The following is a 16,284-nucleotide window of genomic DNA, read 5'->3' on the forward strand; positions in this document are numbered from 1 at the left end:
GTTTTCTGTTATACCTCATTAAATGCACCCACCTGGTGTCCCAGTACTAAATGATTTCCTGATTTGAGGGTTGGAATGAAGAAACGGAGTGGAACTGGGTTCACATACTATCAAGTAATGTATGTTATATTATAAAATAGAGTATAATAAAAAGGTTTCCCCCACAGATTTTTGATAGAAAGTACAGTCACCTGTGCTTAATTAAATTTTTTGCTCATTTTCAATGGTTGCAATCATTTTGGAGGTACCTTGATTCAGAGGAAATGTCCAAAAAACTGATTTATTTCACTCTTCTGTGCAACTGTCTGACAGCTTTCATGGTGGAAGGTTCACTAGCAGAAGCTTTGGTTGATACAATGTTCATTGAGTAAATAGATTCGTCCAGTTGAAAGAAAATGGACGAACTGCCATTTATAAGCAATGTGACATTAGGTAGAATACGCAAAATTCTACCTAATGTTTTTAATACCAATTCCATTGCAATAGGAAAGATAACAGACCCATTTACATATATTCTTGATTTGTTTTAGATTTTAAAGGATTATTTACATTTAAGTACCACAAGCATACTTTTTATCCTTCTCTTCAATTGGCTTTAAATATTCTTTGGAATGTATTTTTACAAGTGCATTTACATAAGGACAGGATTAACTCACCAAAGTTAGATGTGTTCGTGCCAGTTCCAAGGGTCAGGGCAGGTTTGCTACCAAAAAGGCCAGTTCCGGTGCCGAAGGACGGGGCACTGGTGGTGGTTGCACCAAACCCTGCGGTCTTATTACCAAACAAGCTCTGCTAAGAACAGAGGTACAGACAGAACATATTAATAAATAGCCATCACACCATCGCTATAGCTCCCTAACATCTTGTAAAGGGAGTCATGTAAAGGCAGTCTGTTAGGATCTCAGTCTGTTAGTACCTGTGTGCCAACATTGCCAAAAGCCGTGTTGGTTTGTCCAAACAGTCCTGTGCCTGTCCCAAAGCCTGTAGCTGGTGTGGTCTGCGCTGTGTTTCCAAACAGACCACCTGCCTGGGACGCTGCTGTGGCACCAAACAGACCTCCCTGAATTAGAGTCACAGAGACAGAATGTTTCTCAATGGGAATGGTACAACATTCATACATTAGTACGTTATCTAAGTAGGTTCTGACTTAATATTAGATTAAGTCAGAACCTACTGATTTGGTTATAAACCCTGCCATAGCAGTTTACAAAGAATGCCTGCTGTTCACATCTGGACAACAAATCCCTTTTAACGGTATCAGACCAAGCACAGCATTGGCAGCCACAGACTGTGCACTGTAGCCTACTGGTAAGTGGAGCAATGAAAATCTTATTTTTAAATGAATTGCTTGAATTAAATCATCCTGAAGTGAAAGCAGTGTTTTAAACTTGATATCTGCATTCAGTGTATGGTTCAACAGAATTGGTTATATGTTCACTAGAGTCTAGGGCTGCAACAATTACCTGATAGAAATTGATAATATAAATATTTGGTACAAACTTATTGCCATATAGATTAGTTCGGTTTACGTGAGTGCTTTAAGTTGTGTGGTAAAAAAAAAATGCATTAACAAAAGGGCCGCCATAGCACCAGAAATAGCGACTGGATACATGAGTTGCATTTATATTGATTGGCAGTCACACGATTGGCTATTTGCATTAACAAGCAGCTGAATCTAAAAGATGGTCAAGGTGTGAGGAGCTAATGTTTAATCACGCAAGTGTAATTACTAAGGAAGCGCCGATTTTGTCAGTAACACATCTGTAATCATATCTGTTTATAACACAGTAGATGGTTGCAATTGGATACAACCGATAGAAAAACTCGGAATTGCACTACAAGTTTAGAATGCTGAAAAGTTGAGGCCGCTTTGTTACTGAATTAAATTTAAAAAAGTATGACAGCATACCCCATTTCTGGTTTCTAATAAATGACAACATACATGTGAATTAGGGATGTGCATGACAAATATTTTCACTATCGATAATTCGTCAGCTTTTGTCGTCTAATATTTGACCACATCCACTCGTGCCAAAAAGAGGTAATAAATGAAAAGAATGAATGTAAATTGTAATGTTATGCAATCAATTAAAAGTTTTATTGAAAAATTTTTGTTAAACGCAATAACGTTTTAGTATAAACAATTAGAAAACTAGATATACTTTTACTCAAAAGACATTCCGATTCGGAAATACCATAACAGCAGCAAATAGGCTAATGCATAATGTCAAGTCGTTAGTATTTTATAAGTGATTCATTTCAAATAATTGTTACAAGCTCCCCATCAATTAAAATTGCTTTGAACTATAAACGTCGTCGAAAGACATGCACTGTCAACACATGAACTAGCAAAGCGATATGCATTAATTGCCTTACATTAGCTAACGTCAGTGTTTTCTGGCCTTGACAAAAAAACTAAACGTAACACTTAGTCTATATAGTGCAAAATGAAACTAACGGGGTAACATTAGTGTGCATTAAATCAAAAATCTACTGACACATCCCAGTTCCAGTGAATAAAACAATATTCTTGGAAGGACTTAATAGGAATATATAAAATGATTGAACAAAAACCAAACAGAATCTGCAAAATCGTAAACATTTTAAGAATCATTAGGCAATGTCTATGTTAATTTATTCTTGTCTAGAAAAATTTGCATGTCCACATACTCCGGGAGTAGATGAGTTGGCTTACGTAGTCTGTTGACCATCAGGCCCGCAGTCAAATAAAACCATTTCAGATGTAGCCGCAATGCACAGTTATGCTTTTGCTAGCTGTGATCATTTATTGTACTTGACTGTTAGCCAGATTTGTTTAGTCTATAAGAAATTACCCGGCATTACTGCCACCAAGTGATTCTATCGGTAGTACAGCTTTTTTTGTAACTTTCGAAAATTAACTGTCGATAAATGCCATCCTTGTTAAAATGTCAACAATTTGACTATTTGTTCTCACACCTAATGTGAATACAGTAAATGTTTTGAGAAGGTATATTTTACGATGTTTACACAAATATTGTTAAAACGTACAAAGCCATTTCAAGCCATTCCAGAAATGTAAAGACTTTCAGGAGTTAAATAAACATGCAAATAATGCTAGGCTACTGGGTACTTTCATAATTGCTACTTCCAGAGTCAGCTGTTTACATTTTGAGAATAAAAAAATATATATAAGGGTTAAAAAAAATAAAAATAGGTAGGCTTTGCCAAATATGTAAATATCAGCATTTACTTAAAAACAGTTTATTTTCTAAACAACGCTATACAAATAAACCATATTATTGCAAAGTTATAGCGGATTACAGATTGTTTTATTATATGGATAAGTGAGAAAGACGAAACCTGAGAAAAATGAAGAAATGGGGAGAAATTGTTTGCTAGTGAGAAATTAATGTACAGATGACAAATAGGTAGCATTTGTAACATAAATAGCTAAATGTTGATAAACAGGTTAATAGTTTGTAAACAAAATATTGACACCAATGTGTTTGGAGAAAGAAATGAATACAGGGTTCCCACTATAAGTTAATTGTTAAATTCCCTGACTTTCACTGACTAAAAAGCTGAATTTCCATGACCGATAATGAATGGAAAAACAAACAGCCTTTGTGCAAAGCACTGAGCAGACACCAGCCTAAAGTATTTTAAACCCATCAATTTGTGAACTTTATTTACTAGTTCACAGACGTTTTCAGTACAAAACTAAGTTTGACCGATGGACCGTTTTCCAAACCATTATGTCCACTGACAGATGAAGTGAATATCAGTGAATCTCGTTATCATGGCACCTGTCAAAGGTTGGGATATATTAGGCAGCAAGTGAACATTGTCCGCTAAGGTGATGTGGTAGAAACATGAAAAATGGGCACGCGTAAGAATCTGAGCGACTTTGACAAGGGCCAAATTATGATTGCTAGAAGACTGGGTCAGAGGATCTCCAAAACAGCAGCACGTGTGGGGTGTCCCTGGCCTGCAGTTGTCAGTACCTATCAAAAGTGATCCAAGAAAGGAAAAGCGGTGAACAGGCAACAGGGCAACAGGCAACATGGGCGACCAAGGCTCATTGATGCACATGGGGAGCGAAGGCTGGCCCGTGTGATCCAATCCAACAGACGAGCTACTGTAGCTCAATGGTATTCCCTGATGGCATTGGTCTCTTTCAGCAGGATAATGCGCACCGCCACAAAGCAAAAATGGTTCAGGAATGGTTTGAGGAACACAACAAAGAGCTCAAGGTGTTGACTTGGCCTCCATATTCCCCAGATCTCAATCCAACCAGGCATCTGTGGGATGTGCCTGACACAATTCTGATCCATGGAGGCCCCACCTCGCAACTTACAGGACTTAAAAGGATCGGCTGCTAACGTCTTGGTGCCAGATACCACAGCACACCTTCAGAGGTCGAGTCCATGCCTTGACGGGTCATGGCTGTAATGGGGGAAAAGGGGAACCTACACAATATTAGGCAGTTGGTCATAATGTTATGGCTGATCGGTGTAATGTACAATTATGATCCTGTACCTGTATGATGCTCCTCTAGGCTTCATACAGGTAGCATGCATCTTACGGTTTTTGCGTGGCTGCGAAGTGCTCCCTCTCCCAAATTTCATAGATCAATAGTAGTTTTAACTAAACTCGCCGTGTTTGGAGGAGGAGTAATGCTACCTATGATCCCTAGAACACCATCCCCACCGTCAAACATGGGAAGTGTAAACATTGTGCTTTGGGGGTATTTTTCTGCTAAGGGGACAGGACAACATTGCATCAAAGGGACGATGGATGGGGCCATGTAAAGTAAAATCTTGGGTGAGAACCTCCTTCCCTCAGCCAGGGAATTGAAAATGGGTCATGGATGGGTATTCCAGCATGACAATGACCCAAAACACACAAACAAGGCAACAAAGGAGTAGCTCAAGAAGATGCACATTTAGGTCTTGGAGTGGCCTAGCCAGTCTCCAGACCTTAATCCCATAGAAAACCTGTCAAGGGAGCTGAAGGTTCGAGTTGCCAAACATCAGCCTCGAAACCTTAATGACTTGGAGAAGATCTGCAAAGAGTGGGACAAAATCCCTCCTGAGATGTGTGCAAACCTGGTGGCCAATCTACAAGAAATGTCTATGACCTCTGATTGCCAACAAGGGTTTTGCCACCAAGTACTAAGTCATGTTTTGCAGAGGGGTCAAATACTTAACTCATTAACCATCCATAGTCGACATCCGCGATACCGCGGACAGTGCTCATTTGCATAAATAGATTCGCCATAATCGTCCGATTCCAATGGTATATTATTTGTAGCCACTTTCCTGAAGCGTTCCGTGTATAATTGGGGTTGTCCGTGTATAATATGGGTTGTATAGTTGTATAGTTTGGGTTGTTATGAGAACTTTTCACCAGGCAACGACATTGTCAATGCATCTTAGAAAGGCTCATATGTACACCAGAATAAATATTACAAGCGTGTACATCACTATATATGATGTTTTGAACCATAAAACATCATTTGTATTATATATAAGATATAAAAATAAATATTTAGTCAAAATAGTATGGGGATGTTCTTGAGTTTTTGGGAAGAAGTTGGTAATTTTTCTGAGTTTATAAAATATATAAGTCCAAACGTAACTAGCGATCTAGTGCTGCCACCTGCTGGCCGTTTTGTGTCATTACACCTAAAGGAACTGTTTTATTGCTTTATAATGTTTCATTTCTAGGTTGAAGAACCAAATTTTTTGGGGGCGCCTATATATTTTACCTTCTATTATATAATTATTTCATTATTTTCAACCCAATTAGTGTAATTTGATAGTAAAGGCAAGAAAGTATGAGGAAATACCATTGACACAAAATCTCAATGCTTTAAAAAAAAACCTTGATGTTGAATGGCAGAAATGTTTTCCGAAAACAATTTTTTTGCCTTTCAAACAGATGAGTTTTATAAATAGTGACCCAGAAGTCTGTTTTTATGTGTTTTTATTGTAGCCAGAGGGGTTGGTATTACCAGGATACATCATAATAGGTTGTATCTGTTACAGAAATGAATCTAGGACCCAAAATGTCCCAGTAGTAAAATCCGGCCAAAAGCCCCATAGCCCCTACCAAGGGTTAAAATGCAAATTAATTTATAAATTGTTTTCATGCATGCTTTTCTGTTGTTATTCTGTCTCTCACTGTTCAAATAAACCTACCATCAAAAAGATAGACTGATCATTTCTTTGTCAGTGGGCAAACGTACAAAAACATAAAATATTGTTTCCCCTCACTGTCGGTATTCCCCAGGCCCAGCGACAAGCCAGGCCTGGTTTAAGGGGCTACATCCATGTGTAAGCACTTCACTGGGAAAACAGGGAAAGCGCCGATTTGAAAATGTATCAGCAGGGTCAACAAACAACCCTGTCTTGACTGACACCTGAATCAGACAATTGAGGGCTCAGCATTCCACCCTGTGTGAAAGACATAAGTAGGGCTGGGTATGGGCACTCAAACTCGATTCAAAGGGCCCCCATTTGATTTGGATATAGCTGTAATTACAAACCTATTATTGGTTATAAAGAGAACCTCTGACAATGAAAGCTATGAAACACACAGGGAACCCTCTAGATTGTGTAACATTGAGGATTACTTAAGATTAAATGTTTAACACGGACAACCAGGACAAAAACTAAAATGTATTTGATATATAAAATTAAATTGATCTAACAAGTACAAATAACCAAAACAAATAGCTTTTCACTTTCTTAAACAAAATATGAATAATGAAATAATTGCAAATTAGCTAAGGTTCTGACTTGTCTTTCAAAATAGTGCAAGATGTTCCAGAAAAGTGCAATTCAATAACAATACAGCTCTGGAAACAATTAAGAGACCACTGCACCTTTTTCTTTCCTTTCCAAAAAAATCGAAAAGGAAGACTTTAAATGAGGAACAGACGCGTTCAATTTGCAGTGGCCTCTTAATTTTAACCCTTCTGTTCCTCACTCAAAACCTTCCTTTTTTCTACTTTTTTGGAAAGGAAAGAAAAAGGTGCAGTGGTCTACATTTTTTCTGGAGCTGTATATAAAAAAACAGTCTGTGATATTTTTTAACTCTGCTGCCAGCCTTTTGAATGAACTAAACAGTAGTTTAAATGAATGATAAAACTGAATTGAGTCAGTTGCTCAAGAGTCTTTTCAACAAAACATCAGTGTATGTTGTCATATAAATGTGAGTATCATCACAATCAATAATACATTATCTGCATTCATTATTTCAACCTGCATCCAATTATCAGTTATAAACAAGTATTCATAAATCTGCCTGGCATGATCTATTTCTCTCTTTAAGCACAAGGTTAGCCGCAGAGCTACTATGAAAAAAGGTTGTCCCCCGCCTAACCAAACAAGCGTGCGATCACTTGATGTTCAAGAGCAGCCTGAGAGTGTAAGTTTAATTAACAGTCAAACTCCCAATCATTTAACATCTCCAAAGACAAAATGCATAGATTAATGAAGCCAAATTCAGGATTTCTCCAAACAAGATTTATTTTTAATTTTTTTATTACCCAACTCTAAGATAATGTTACATAATCAGATAATTCTCGTTACCGGCAAATTCCTTACATCTGGAAGAATACTTCTATTGTTTGGCTACGTTACCCACCCCTAGGACTCACCATGGCACTGGTTTGTTGAGGCTGGCCCATGGTGCTGGTGTGGCCAAAGGAGAAGCCTGTGTTGGGGGCAGTCGTGGCCTGGCCAAAGGGCTTAAACAGACCGGCTACCGGCTGGGCCTGCTGAGGTTGCTGCTGACCAAATAGACTGCCTGTAGCAGCACCAAAGCCACCTGAACCTAGCATCAGTAGGGAAGAACCCGGAATTAAAACTACGTAAATTAACATTTAACATACATTTTTGTTTCAGTCTATGGGCCTGAGTGACTTACTGGTGCCAAAGGAAGTTTTGGCCTGGCCAAAAGAGAAACCTGTGTTGGTGGCAGAAGATCCAAACAGCCCTGCAGCCCCTGTACTAGGGGTGGCTGCAGTTGCAGCCCCAAACAGACCACCAGTTGGTGCAGCCATAGGGTTACTGGGTCCCTTCCTCCCTGCCTGGTAGTCCTCCAACCTCAGTTCCTACATGGACAATATACAGAAGAGTGGGTTGAGACAATGTATAATCTGAAACTGTCTCTTCAATTTTCACCAATCTGCAAGAAAGCAGGTGAAAGTAATAGCATAAGTGACCTCCAGTGATTTGTTCTCATACTCCTTCATGGCCGTGATGCACTGGTGCTTGGTGTTGATGCTCGTGGTTACACCCCCTTTGACCATAGTGTCACTTCCTGTCGGAGGCTGAGTAGGACAGAAGACAACATTCATTAGGACACAAATGTTGGATGCAAGGCCAAGGAGTAGATAAATAATTGCAATGCTTTGGTGGGTTGACTGCAATTGTAATAAAGGCTTAGAGTAAGGGTCAGTGATTTTCAAAAGAACACAATGATTTGACATGTTCAACAAATATGTTCCTCTGTAAATATCTCAATTCAACCATCAAGACCCACTGTTTCAACTCTGGCCTATTTAACCTGTATTATTTGGAACCTAAAATAGACAGTAAAAATGTTTAAACTAAAACCTGGTTGTTTATTTAAGCAATGACAATGCTTCTGCAAGCGACATGTTAAAACAACAGGCACTTGAACAGGAGGCTGTAATGAGCTTTACAGAGCAAAAGGAGTTCTCAAAAACATCAACTGGCTAAGTTTATTTTATGGAAATAAAAATAAAAAGTTAAATACCAATAGCAAACAAATCCCTGCAATACACTGGAAACCGTTAATAGTATTAGGAAAGAAAACTGCAACACCATTCTTTTCGGTCAGCTAAATGCCAAAACCAATCAAATTAATTAGGAATGCATTTATCTTAAAGGGAAAGCGTCCTTTACAAAATAAATCAGGTAATAATGACAGAACATTCATTGCAGCCTTGCACAGGAAAATATGTTTAATCTTGCCAGCTTGGGGACTCAATCTAGCAACCTTTGATTACTGGTCAGATGCCCCAAATACTAGGCTACCCACTGACCCTGAATGTCCAATTTTGAGAGATTTTGATAACTAAAAACCATTCAGAATGTCTAACAAAGAAATTCATGCAATAAATACAATGCAATGCAATTCTAAAGCATAAGTTAATGACTTGCATTGCTAAAAAGAAACCTAGGCCAAAATAAATTCTGTTCGGCCCAGTAGTATTTCGGCCTTTCTTTATTACCGACAAACACCTGAGCGCTTCAGGATGATGACAGAATAAGCTAACAGAATAACTACAGTATATTCAGGAAAATATAAAATGCACTTCATTACAGAATTCAGTTCAGCAATTTGGCCCTGGTGTTGTAAGATAGCTAAGATCAGGCCAAACTCACATTGAACTTTACGGTGGTGCCTGGCTGGGCGGCCTGTTGGGTGAATCCTGAAGCACCAAACAGGGAGGCAGATGCTCCTCCAAAGGGGTTGGAGTTTGTGTTGGTTGCCCCGAACAGCCCCCCACTGCTGGCAGTGCTTGTGCCAAAAGCTAAAAATAACATACATGTTACAACTCAGAATGATATCAGTGATGCAGACCATTTGGCCTGACCAAGAAACACATACATTGGTTCATAACCGACCTGAAATTCTTCTGAAAGGTTAAGAGCAATTTACAAAATAATACGAACACAACCAATATAGAAAAGACTTGACAATGTACAGTATTACTCAATTTCATTGTACACCAAATCAATGAAAAATATTACAAATAGTTAAACTATACGATTTTCTGGGAACCAAAACACATCCGAAAGAGTTGTATCTGGCAGTACATTGGCCATATTTAGTTCTGGCTTGTTTTGGGGTATTTGTGCCTTCTGTCTGGTTTCCCCAAAAACTCTTTGGCAGCCATGGCAGTGTTTGGAGTGGAGGTCTTCATTGGGTCCATCAGACCCAAAAGTCGGGGACCAGAGCAGATCGGATTACTTTTTTCTGACGTAATTGCAACAGGCCTCGGGTTTAATAATATTATAGTTAGCGACTGGACTGTTTGGATCCGGCTGTTGTTACCTTAAATAAGATATTAAATAAGATATCCAGTTAATCTTAAAACATTCAGTCAGTTGAAACTAAAATTATATGCACATGATCACCATGTGCAACTGGCTGCTGCTGGAGAGAAAAAAGGTACAATTTATTGTAGATTGATGGAAAATGGAGGGCAAGGCCTTTTTCACAGATGTAAGAAGAAACCTAGAAGAGTACACTGTTGTGTTTCATTATATCATTACATAGTTTCCCTGTAGTAAAACTGCACTATTTAAGCCAGGCCAACTGTTTGGTTCGTGTATAATGTGAAGCTAGCATTTTCAAACTTAAAATGTTCCTTTTGTTCTTTAATTATTAATTACTATAATTGGCCAGTTAATTTGATTTTACCAAATTTATCATCATTAATAAAGTTTACAAATATCTGAAAAGGTGTGGTTTTATTCCTATTAGACAACTGCTGCAGTGCACAATGTCTTTTTGAAACAGATCAGTTTTTCTTCAGACCCATTAGGAAGTGGCCTACATTTTTTTATTTTAATTTACACAAATTGGATCAGCCGGAAAAGTTTCTTTCAGAACGGATCCAACTTTTTGGGCCCGTGAAGAACTCCAGTTAAGAGCAATTGTCCTGCTGCATGATGAAACACCATCCAATGACTTCAGATGCATTTGGTTGTATCTGCACACGTTAGTATTCAGCTGATCAATTTAGGAGCCAGGATCAGATGCAACCATACAACCACCTCTTCCATGTAGATGAGGGAGCCTAATTAAAATGATGGGCAGTTCCTTTGTCCACACTCCTCCTCCCATCACACTCGTACATGTTTGTCTCATCTGTCCATAAGACTGTGTTCCACAACTCTACAGGCTCTTTTAGGTACTATTTAGCTAAATGTAACAAGGACTTTCTGTTGTGGAAGCTTTGTAGGGGTTTACATATTGTGCTGTATCATCTGAAGCATCTTGTGTATGGTAGTTTTTGACACCTGCGCCTACCCCTTGGAGTGCTAACAGTTGATTTTGGCATGCACAATATTTTGGCCTTGTCTTTGATCGATTTATTCTCAGTTATAAGCATCATGTGGGCCAGCTTGACTTGCAGTGACACCACTTATGGTCCCCTTAAAATGGGTAGGCCATATACAAAATGTGCTCTATCCACTGATAGAATTCCACTGTCCAAACAGTGAAATGCCTATATAATGCAGTAATATCCAGATGCAACTATCATACCAAAAAATAACATTTAGAAATTGATTATAGTCAAATTTTAGTCAGAAATCAGGTTTTAGTCACATTAGACTTCAAATGTGGCCATTGCAACTTTATTTACAAGGCAAACCTATATGGTACACCTATTTAAAAAATATCCATGCTATACTCAAAAGAGAAACTGACTGCCAAAAGAAGCTGGTTTGGCGGCTCCAAAGGCATTGCTCTGCTGGGAGAAGAGTCCACCACCACCGGTGTTGGTGCTGCCAAACAAGCTGGTGGACGTGCCGCTGGCTGCACCAAACCCAAAGCTGCTACTGGTAGACGATGTCACAGGTTGGCTGAACGTACTGGAACCAAACAGGCCACCTGGAGGGAACACACCACATCAAAACTCACATAAACGTTCCTATAAATCGTAGGGGAACCCCACAGGATAATTTTATGGCCTGAGCCAATGGTTTCATGTTCCCTGAGGGTTCCTCTAGAAGAAGTTATACATTGGTGATCTAAATAATGCCAGGACAGACAAATGTTTAAACTGATACTTCAGTATTTGGGGAAGTCAGACAAATTCATGGAAACCATTTGCCTAAAAGCAAAGTTGTAGATACAATTTGGATAGCTTAGAACAACCACTATAAATCTTTAATACTAGTGACAAAAAATAAATAAAAAATAATCAGTGAAGCTAATTAATAGCTTGAAATGCCTTCGGGCAGGGTAGATAATCTTTAGTCATGGTTGCAAGATTCAAAACTGGCACTCTCCTAGGCTGCATTTCTTGTTTCTATAATAATTGTGCTGAGCTAATCAAATGGTACCTACAACCATCTTGCACACAGATGGACAAATACTATCTGACATGAATTAGTCTGACGTTGGGTACTAGAAAATTGGCAAAAATGCCCAAGTATCCCTCTACACTCTAATAATCACAAATAGCCTCAAAACATGGATAACTTCATCCTGCCAACCCCACCTAGTTGTCAACCCTCAAAGCACAAACACCTCTTATTCTCACATACAAACAGACCATAGGGCCATACCCAGTGCCACCCATCTACATGATCACACTCCCTTTAAGTGCAGAAAGCGGACTGTGGCTTTGCTCCAATAGAAATTCTACATATCATAGATATATTTTGGATGCACATAAGCCCCTCAACAGTAAGAGGGACTGTGGGTGTGCAGCCTTTGTGTGTGCACAGCCGCCGGTTTAAGAGCGGATTGTGTGTGAGCGCGCTGCAGCCCATGCTTACCTCCTCTACCTGCACCAGTGTGGATTTGCTGAGGATTGGCTGTCACCACTTTTGAGAGAGTAAAGCATTACAGGTGGGGTTAGACACACATATTCAACCACCACAGCAGACAGTAGCAGCATCACAGCGGGCACAGAAAACACTCACCATTGTGTATTGAATAACGTATAGAGCACATAGTCACCTCTCTTTGTATATTGCGAGTGGCAGTGTGATCATGCAGGTTCACTGTTCAGGCAGACGTCACAGCACATACTCTTATGTACATTGTACATAATTCGGTGCCATCTTATTGACATATGAAAAACCTCCTGAAGCTATGGTGTAAATATGCCAGTAGGAAATTTTACAATGGAAACTTGTTTTTCAGTGCTTATGCAAAAGTTACACGAAATACCTTATACCAAATGCTTTTTTTCCTGTGGCAATACATTCCAATGTACATGGCTGCCCTGAAAACTCAGATGGCAGCAGAGTCAACTCCAAAACCACAGTATTGGAGAATACTGGCCTAGACCTAAACCCAGTATGAAGTGGCAGAAACCACATTCCTATTGGGCCGCAGCTGACCAAAGGAAAGGAACTACTGTATGGCCGCCCCATACTACAGGAAGTTAACTAAAATAGAAAAGTTCTGATAACCGACAGGACTAGGTGGTTACTGCGAGCGTAACGTGTGTTAAAGTCAGCTTTAGGGAGATGTGACAAACCTGGTTTATTTTGTGTTGCCCCAAAGAGTCCTCCAGAGTTGTTGGTCGCCCCAAACGCAGAGGCCCCGAAACCACCTGTTGCAGCCCCAAAGCCAGTGTCTGCAAACACAGGGTCAACACCACCCCTCTTATAATCCACAACAATTTAAATTGATTTGAAAGTGAAGGCTAAGCTGAAGACGATGAGGCAAGTGCAAATCCTTAAAAAGGTACTTAAGTTGTCTGGGTAAACATCAAATACAGGGAACTGGTATTCACCTTGTTAGGACTCATTAATGCTTGCCTGTGACACAAAAATTTAACAGCACTAATAATAATAATATTGTAAATAATAATAAATAGTTAGGCTGGGCAGTCCAACATATGCTATTGTTAACAGGACAGTTTTTTGGTCAACCCCATGTGTTTTGTCAGTTGACATTAAATCAGCTGGGATTGTAACAATGAAACATGCGCAATGACAAACAAGGAGCACTATGCTTGAACATTGCAAGCCTCACTTAAATGACAGCAGGAGAGCACCATTAACATCAGAAAGTCAAGAGAGATCCCTGGAACACGACAGTACACCAAAATGTCAGATTTTAAGCACATAGCCAAACATTTCGGTCGGACAAATGTTTTCTAAAGCCGGACACATTAGAAATGGGAACATTTCCAAGTCAAAACATATAGATATGGGAGCCTACCAGTGTCCAAAATGAACACCCGCCAAGCGCCAAATGCAGGTAGATTTTACGTTTGGCAACTAAATCTGAGAAGGATATCCGCCACAGTGGCGAGCCAATGTTTGTACCCAATGTTTCCCTCCTATTGTAATGCTAATAGCTAAGTTGTATCAAACTTGCGAGTGAGGGCACAGAAAAGAAACGGGCTGTGTCAGTGCAAACGCACATCTGTGTTGAGCTGTCAGCAAGTGGCTGTCACATTCATATAAAGGAGGCCATCGTCTGAGCAACAACCCAAGCTTTGACTGACCAAGCAGCTTTGATTGACTTTCGAACATGTAGAGCAAGTCTATAAATCTATCTATATAGTAAATTAATGACTGAAATAAGATCTCTATCATGGTGTGATGTTTTTAGTAGACACTAGGCCATTACAGCAGTGTGACTGCTATAGCTGACACTGCCCTGCATCCAGCACATCTTCCACACCAACGTGGTCATTAATGCCATCTCAGAAACGCAAGAGTGGATGATGTTATGCAGTTTCTACAAAACGCAGAAAAAGACAGTCAGCTCCGCCATGAAGAGACACTAAAAACTCTTGCTTGCACAGCAGGGCTGTGAGTTATTGATGCACAAGCTGTTATCGGTTACGGAATGGCTGATTAAAAAGCGGTCAAAACATTTTTCTACACACTGTATATATTCCCGAAAGGGCAAGCACCACAAAGGCTTTAATGGGGGCATCCATCTTGTTTTTCAACTCTGGACACTGGAACGCGATCAAATTGGGTTAAGTCGGGTGTGATGTCATTCCCAGTGCAGAGTTCCAACTTCCGAGGTAACTGGAACGGGCATAAGACTTCCGGTTTTCGTATTTGTGCCTTTAAAATAAGCCCGCCGTTAAACATTATATACATTTGTCAGCAAGAATAGGACATCTGATTTTCCTATTTTACTTTCAAAATATGTCTGGGATGTGTAGTGTACATTGTGTAAATTTTCAAGGGAAAAACTACAAAATATAACAAATTACTATTTACATACATTATATAAGGTAAAGAATATAAGGTGGAGTACACAGAAATGGTTAAAGTTAATGTAGAGAATTCAGTTTTTTTATGTTGTTAATTAGCTTTTGCTCATTACCTTTGGAGAGGGATTGTCAAATCTGGGAGGTGATTCATGAACAGTTGCAGAGAATGGTTAATTGAAGGGGAGTACTTAGGTTATTACTAGAGAATGATTTTCAGAAGGTTTTGTCAAATAATGTTAAGAAAGTTGACAAGGAAGCAAGACTGGTGTAAAGGGATGACATTATTGCAATACATAATAGTTTCAAAAGGCTGGCTACAGTATGATGCTGAGGCGACGAGTTGTTCTGTGTGTGACTATGCCAAAGATAAAAGCAGAAACAACTAATTTGTCATTGGAAATGCATTGAAATTGATGTATGAGAGACAAAAAGGCAATTTATTATTTTTGGCAGGTAAAAATCCTTGCCTGGTGAATTTTTCATCTACCAGTCACCTGTGTGAAGGTGGCCCGCCATCCAACACAAAACTTTGACAAAATAGGCTCAAACGTTTGTGCTGGTTTGTGCAGTTAAAATCTTTCGTTTTGTGCAGCTATCATTTTATAGATATTAAATAATATTTTATGCAGTCACAGCCTCCCAACACCATTCAAAAATCAATCAAAATAGTCTGATTTGTTTGTGTTTCGCTTTGTGCCATTAAAATTTGTGTTTGTGCTGCTTCTGTATTTTATATATTAGACATTCAATTACAGGCGATTACGTCACTGGACATAACAATATTATCAGAATAGCAATTGTCATTAATCGAATAGTATTCGGATAACCGAAATACTTAAATTTTTTACAACTACCTAATAGAACATGGATGCTACTAGATAGCCGCAAATGAGTGGGGGTCGTTCTAATCTAACGTTGGCTCAATGGCCATTTGTGCAAGAAAAGCTTGGCTACAGAACTGGAAGCCAAAATGTATCAATGCATAACATTGAGATAATTGAATGGAGTAATGTAGAGAAGCTAGATAGCTAAGCTAGCCAGCTATAAACTATTTGCTTAACGCACCGTTTTAAGCACACCCAACAGCCTTTTGATTCCACAGCCTAACTTCACATGGCGTTTTGTAGCCAAACAATTTCCATAAGTAACAATTATTTCCCATAATATATTACATCTTCCCTTGAATTAGTTTACCTTCATCCACTTGCTAACATTAGACCACAAATATACTGATGAGGCCACCACACCCCTAGGGCTCTGACTGACGATTGTTAACAAAAACACTTGTCAAGGAAAGCATGCCATAAAAATTAATTAGAAACATTTTCGTAAAT

The 16,284-nt window shown here is 39.1% G+C and overlaps 1 protein-coding gene across 3 annotated transcripts in view; it reads right to left on the minus strand.

The window, feature by feature from the left end:
* The window catches only part of nup98 (nucleoporin 98 and 96 precursor), a 46,139-nt gene that overhangs the window by 19,817 nt on the left and 10,038 nt on the right, over positions 1-16,284 (minus strand). For 2 of the 3 annotated variants that reach the window (XM_020048275.2, XM_010866062.3), the window contains exons 3-11: positions 13,247-13,345; positions 12,537-12,584; positions 11,461-11,643; positions 9,405-9,553; positions 8,216-8,323; positions 7,918-8,104; positions 7,649-7,824; positions 917-1,060; positions 657-792 (exon numbers count right to left, since the gene is read on the minus strand). In XM_020048275.2, coding sequence (XP_019903834.2) covers positions 657-792; positions 917-1,060; positions 7,649-7,824; positions 7,918-8,104; positions 8,216-8,323; positions 9,405-9,553; positions 11,461-11,643; positions 12,537-12,584; positions 13,247-13,345 — 1,230 coding nt within the window. The remainder of the gene's footprint in view (positions 1-656; positions 793-916; positions 1,061-7,648; positions 7,825-7,917; positions 8,105-8,215; positions 8,324-9,404; positions 9,554-11,460; positions 11,644-12,536; positions 12,585-13,246; positions 13,346-16,284) is intronic. The other variant, XM_020048276.2, reaches the window with a different exon arrangement.

Source organism: Esox lucius, chromosome 7 (assembly GCF_011004845.1).
Source record: "Esox lucius isolate fEsoLuc1 chromosome 7, fEsoLuc1.pri, whole genome shotgun sequence".
Classification (NCBI taxonomy): domain Eukaryota; kingdom Metazoa; phylum Chordata; class Actinopteri; order Esociformes; family Esocidae; genus Esox; species Esox lucius.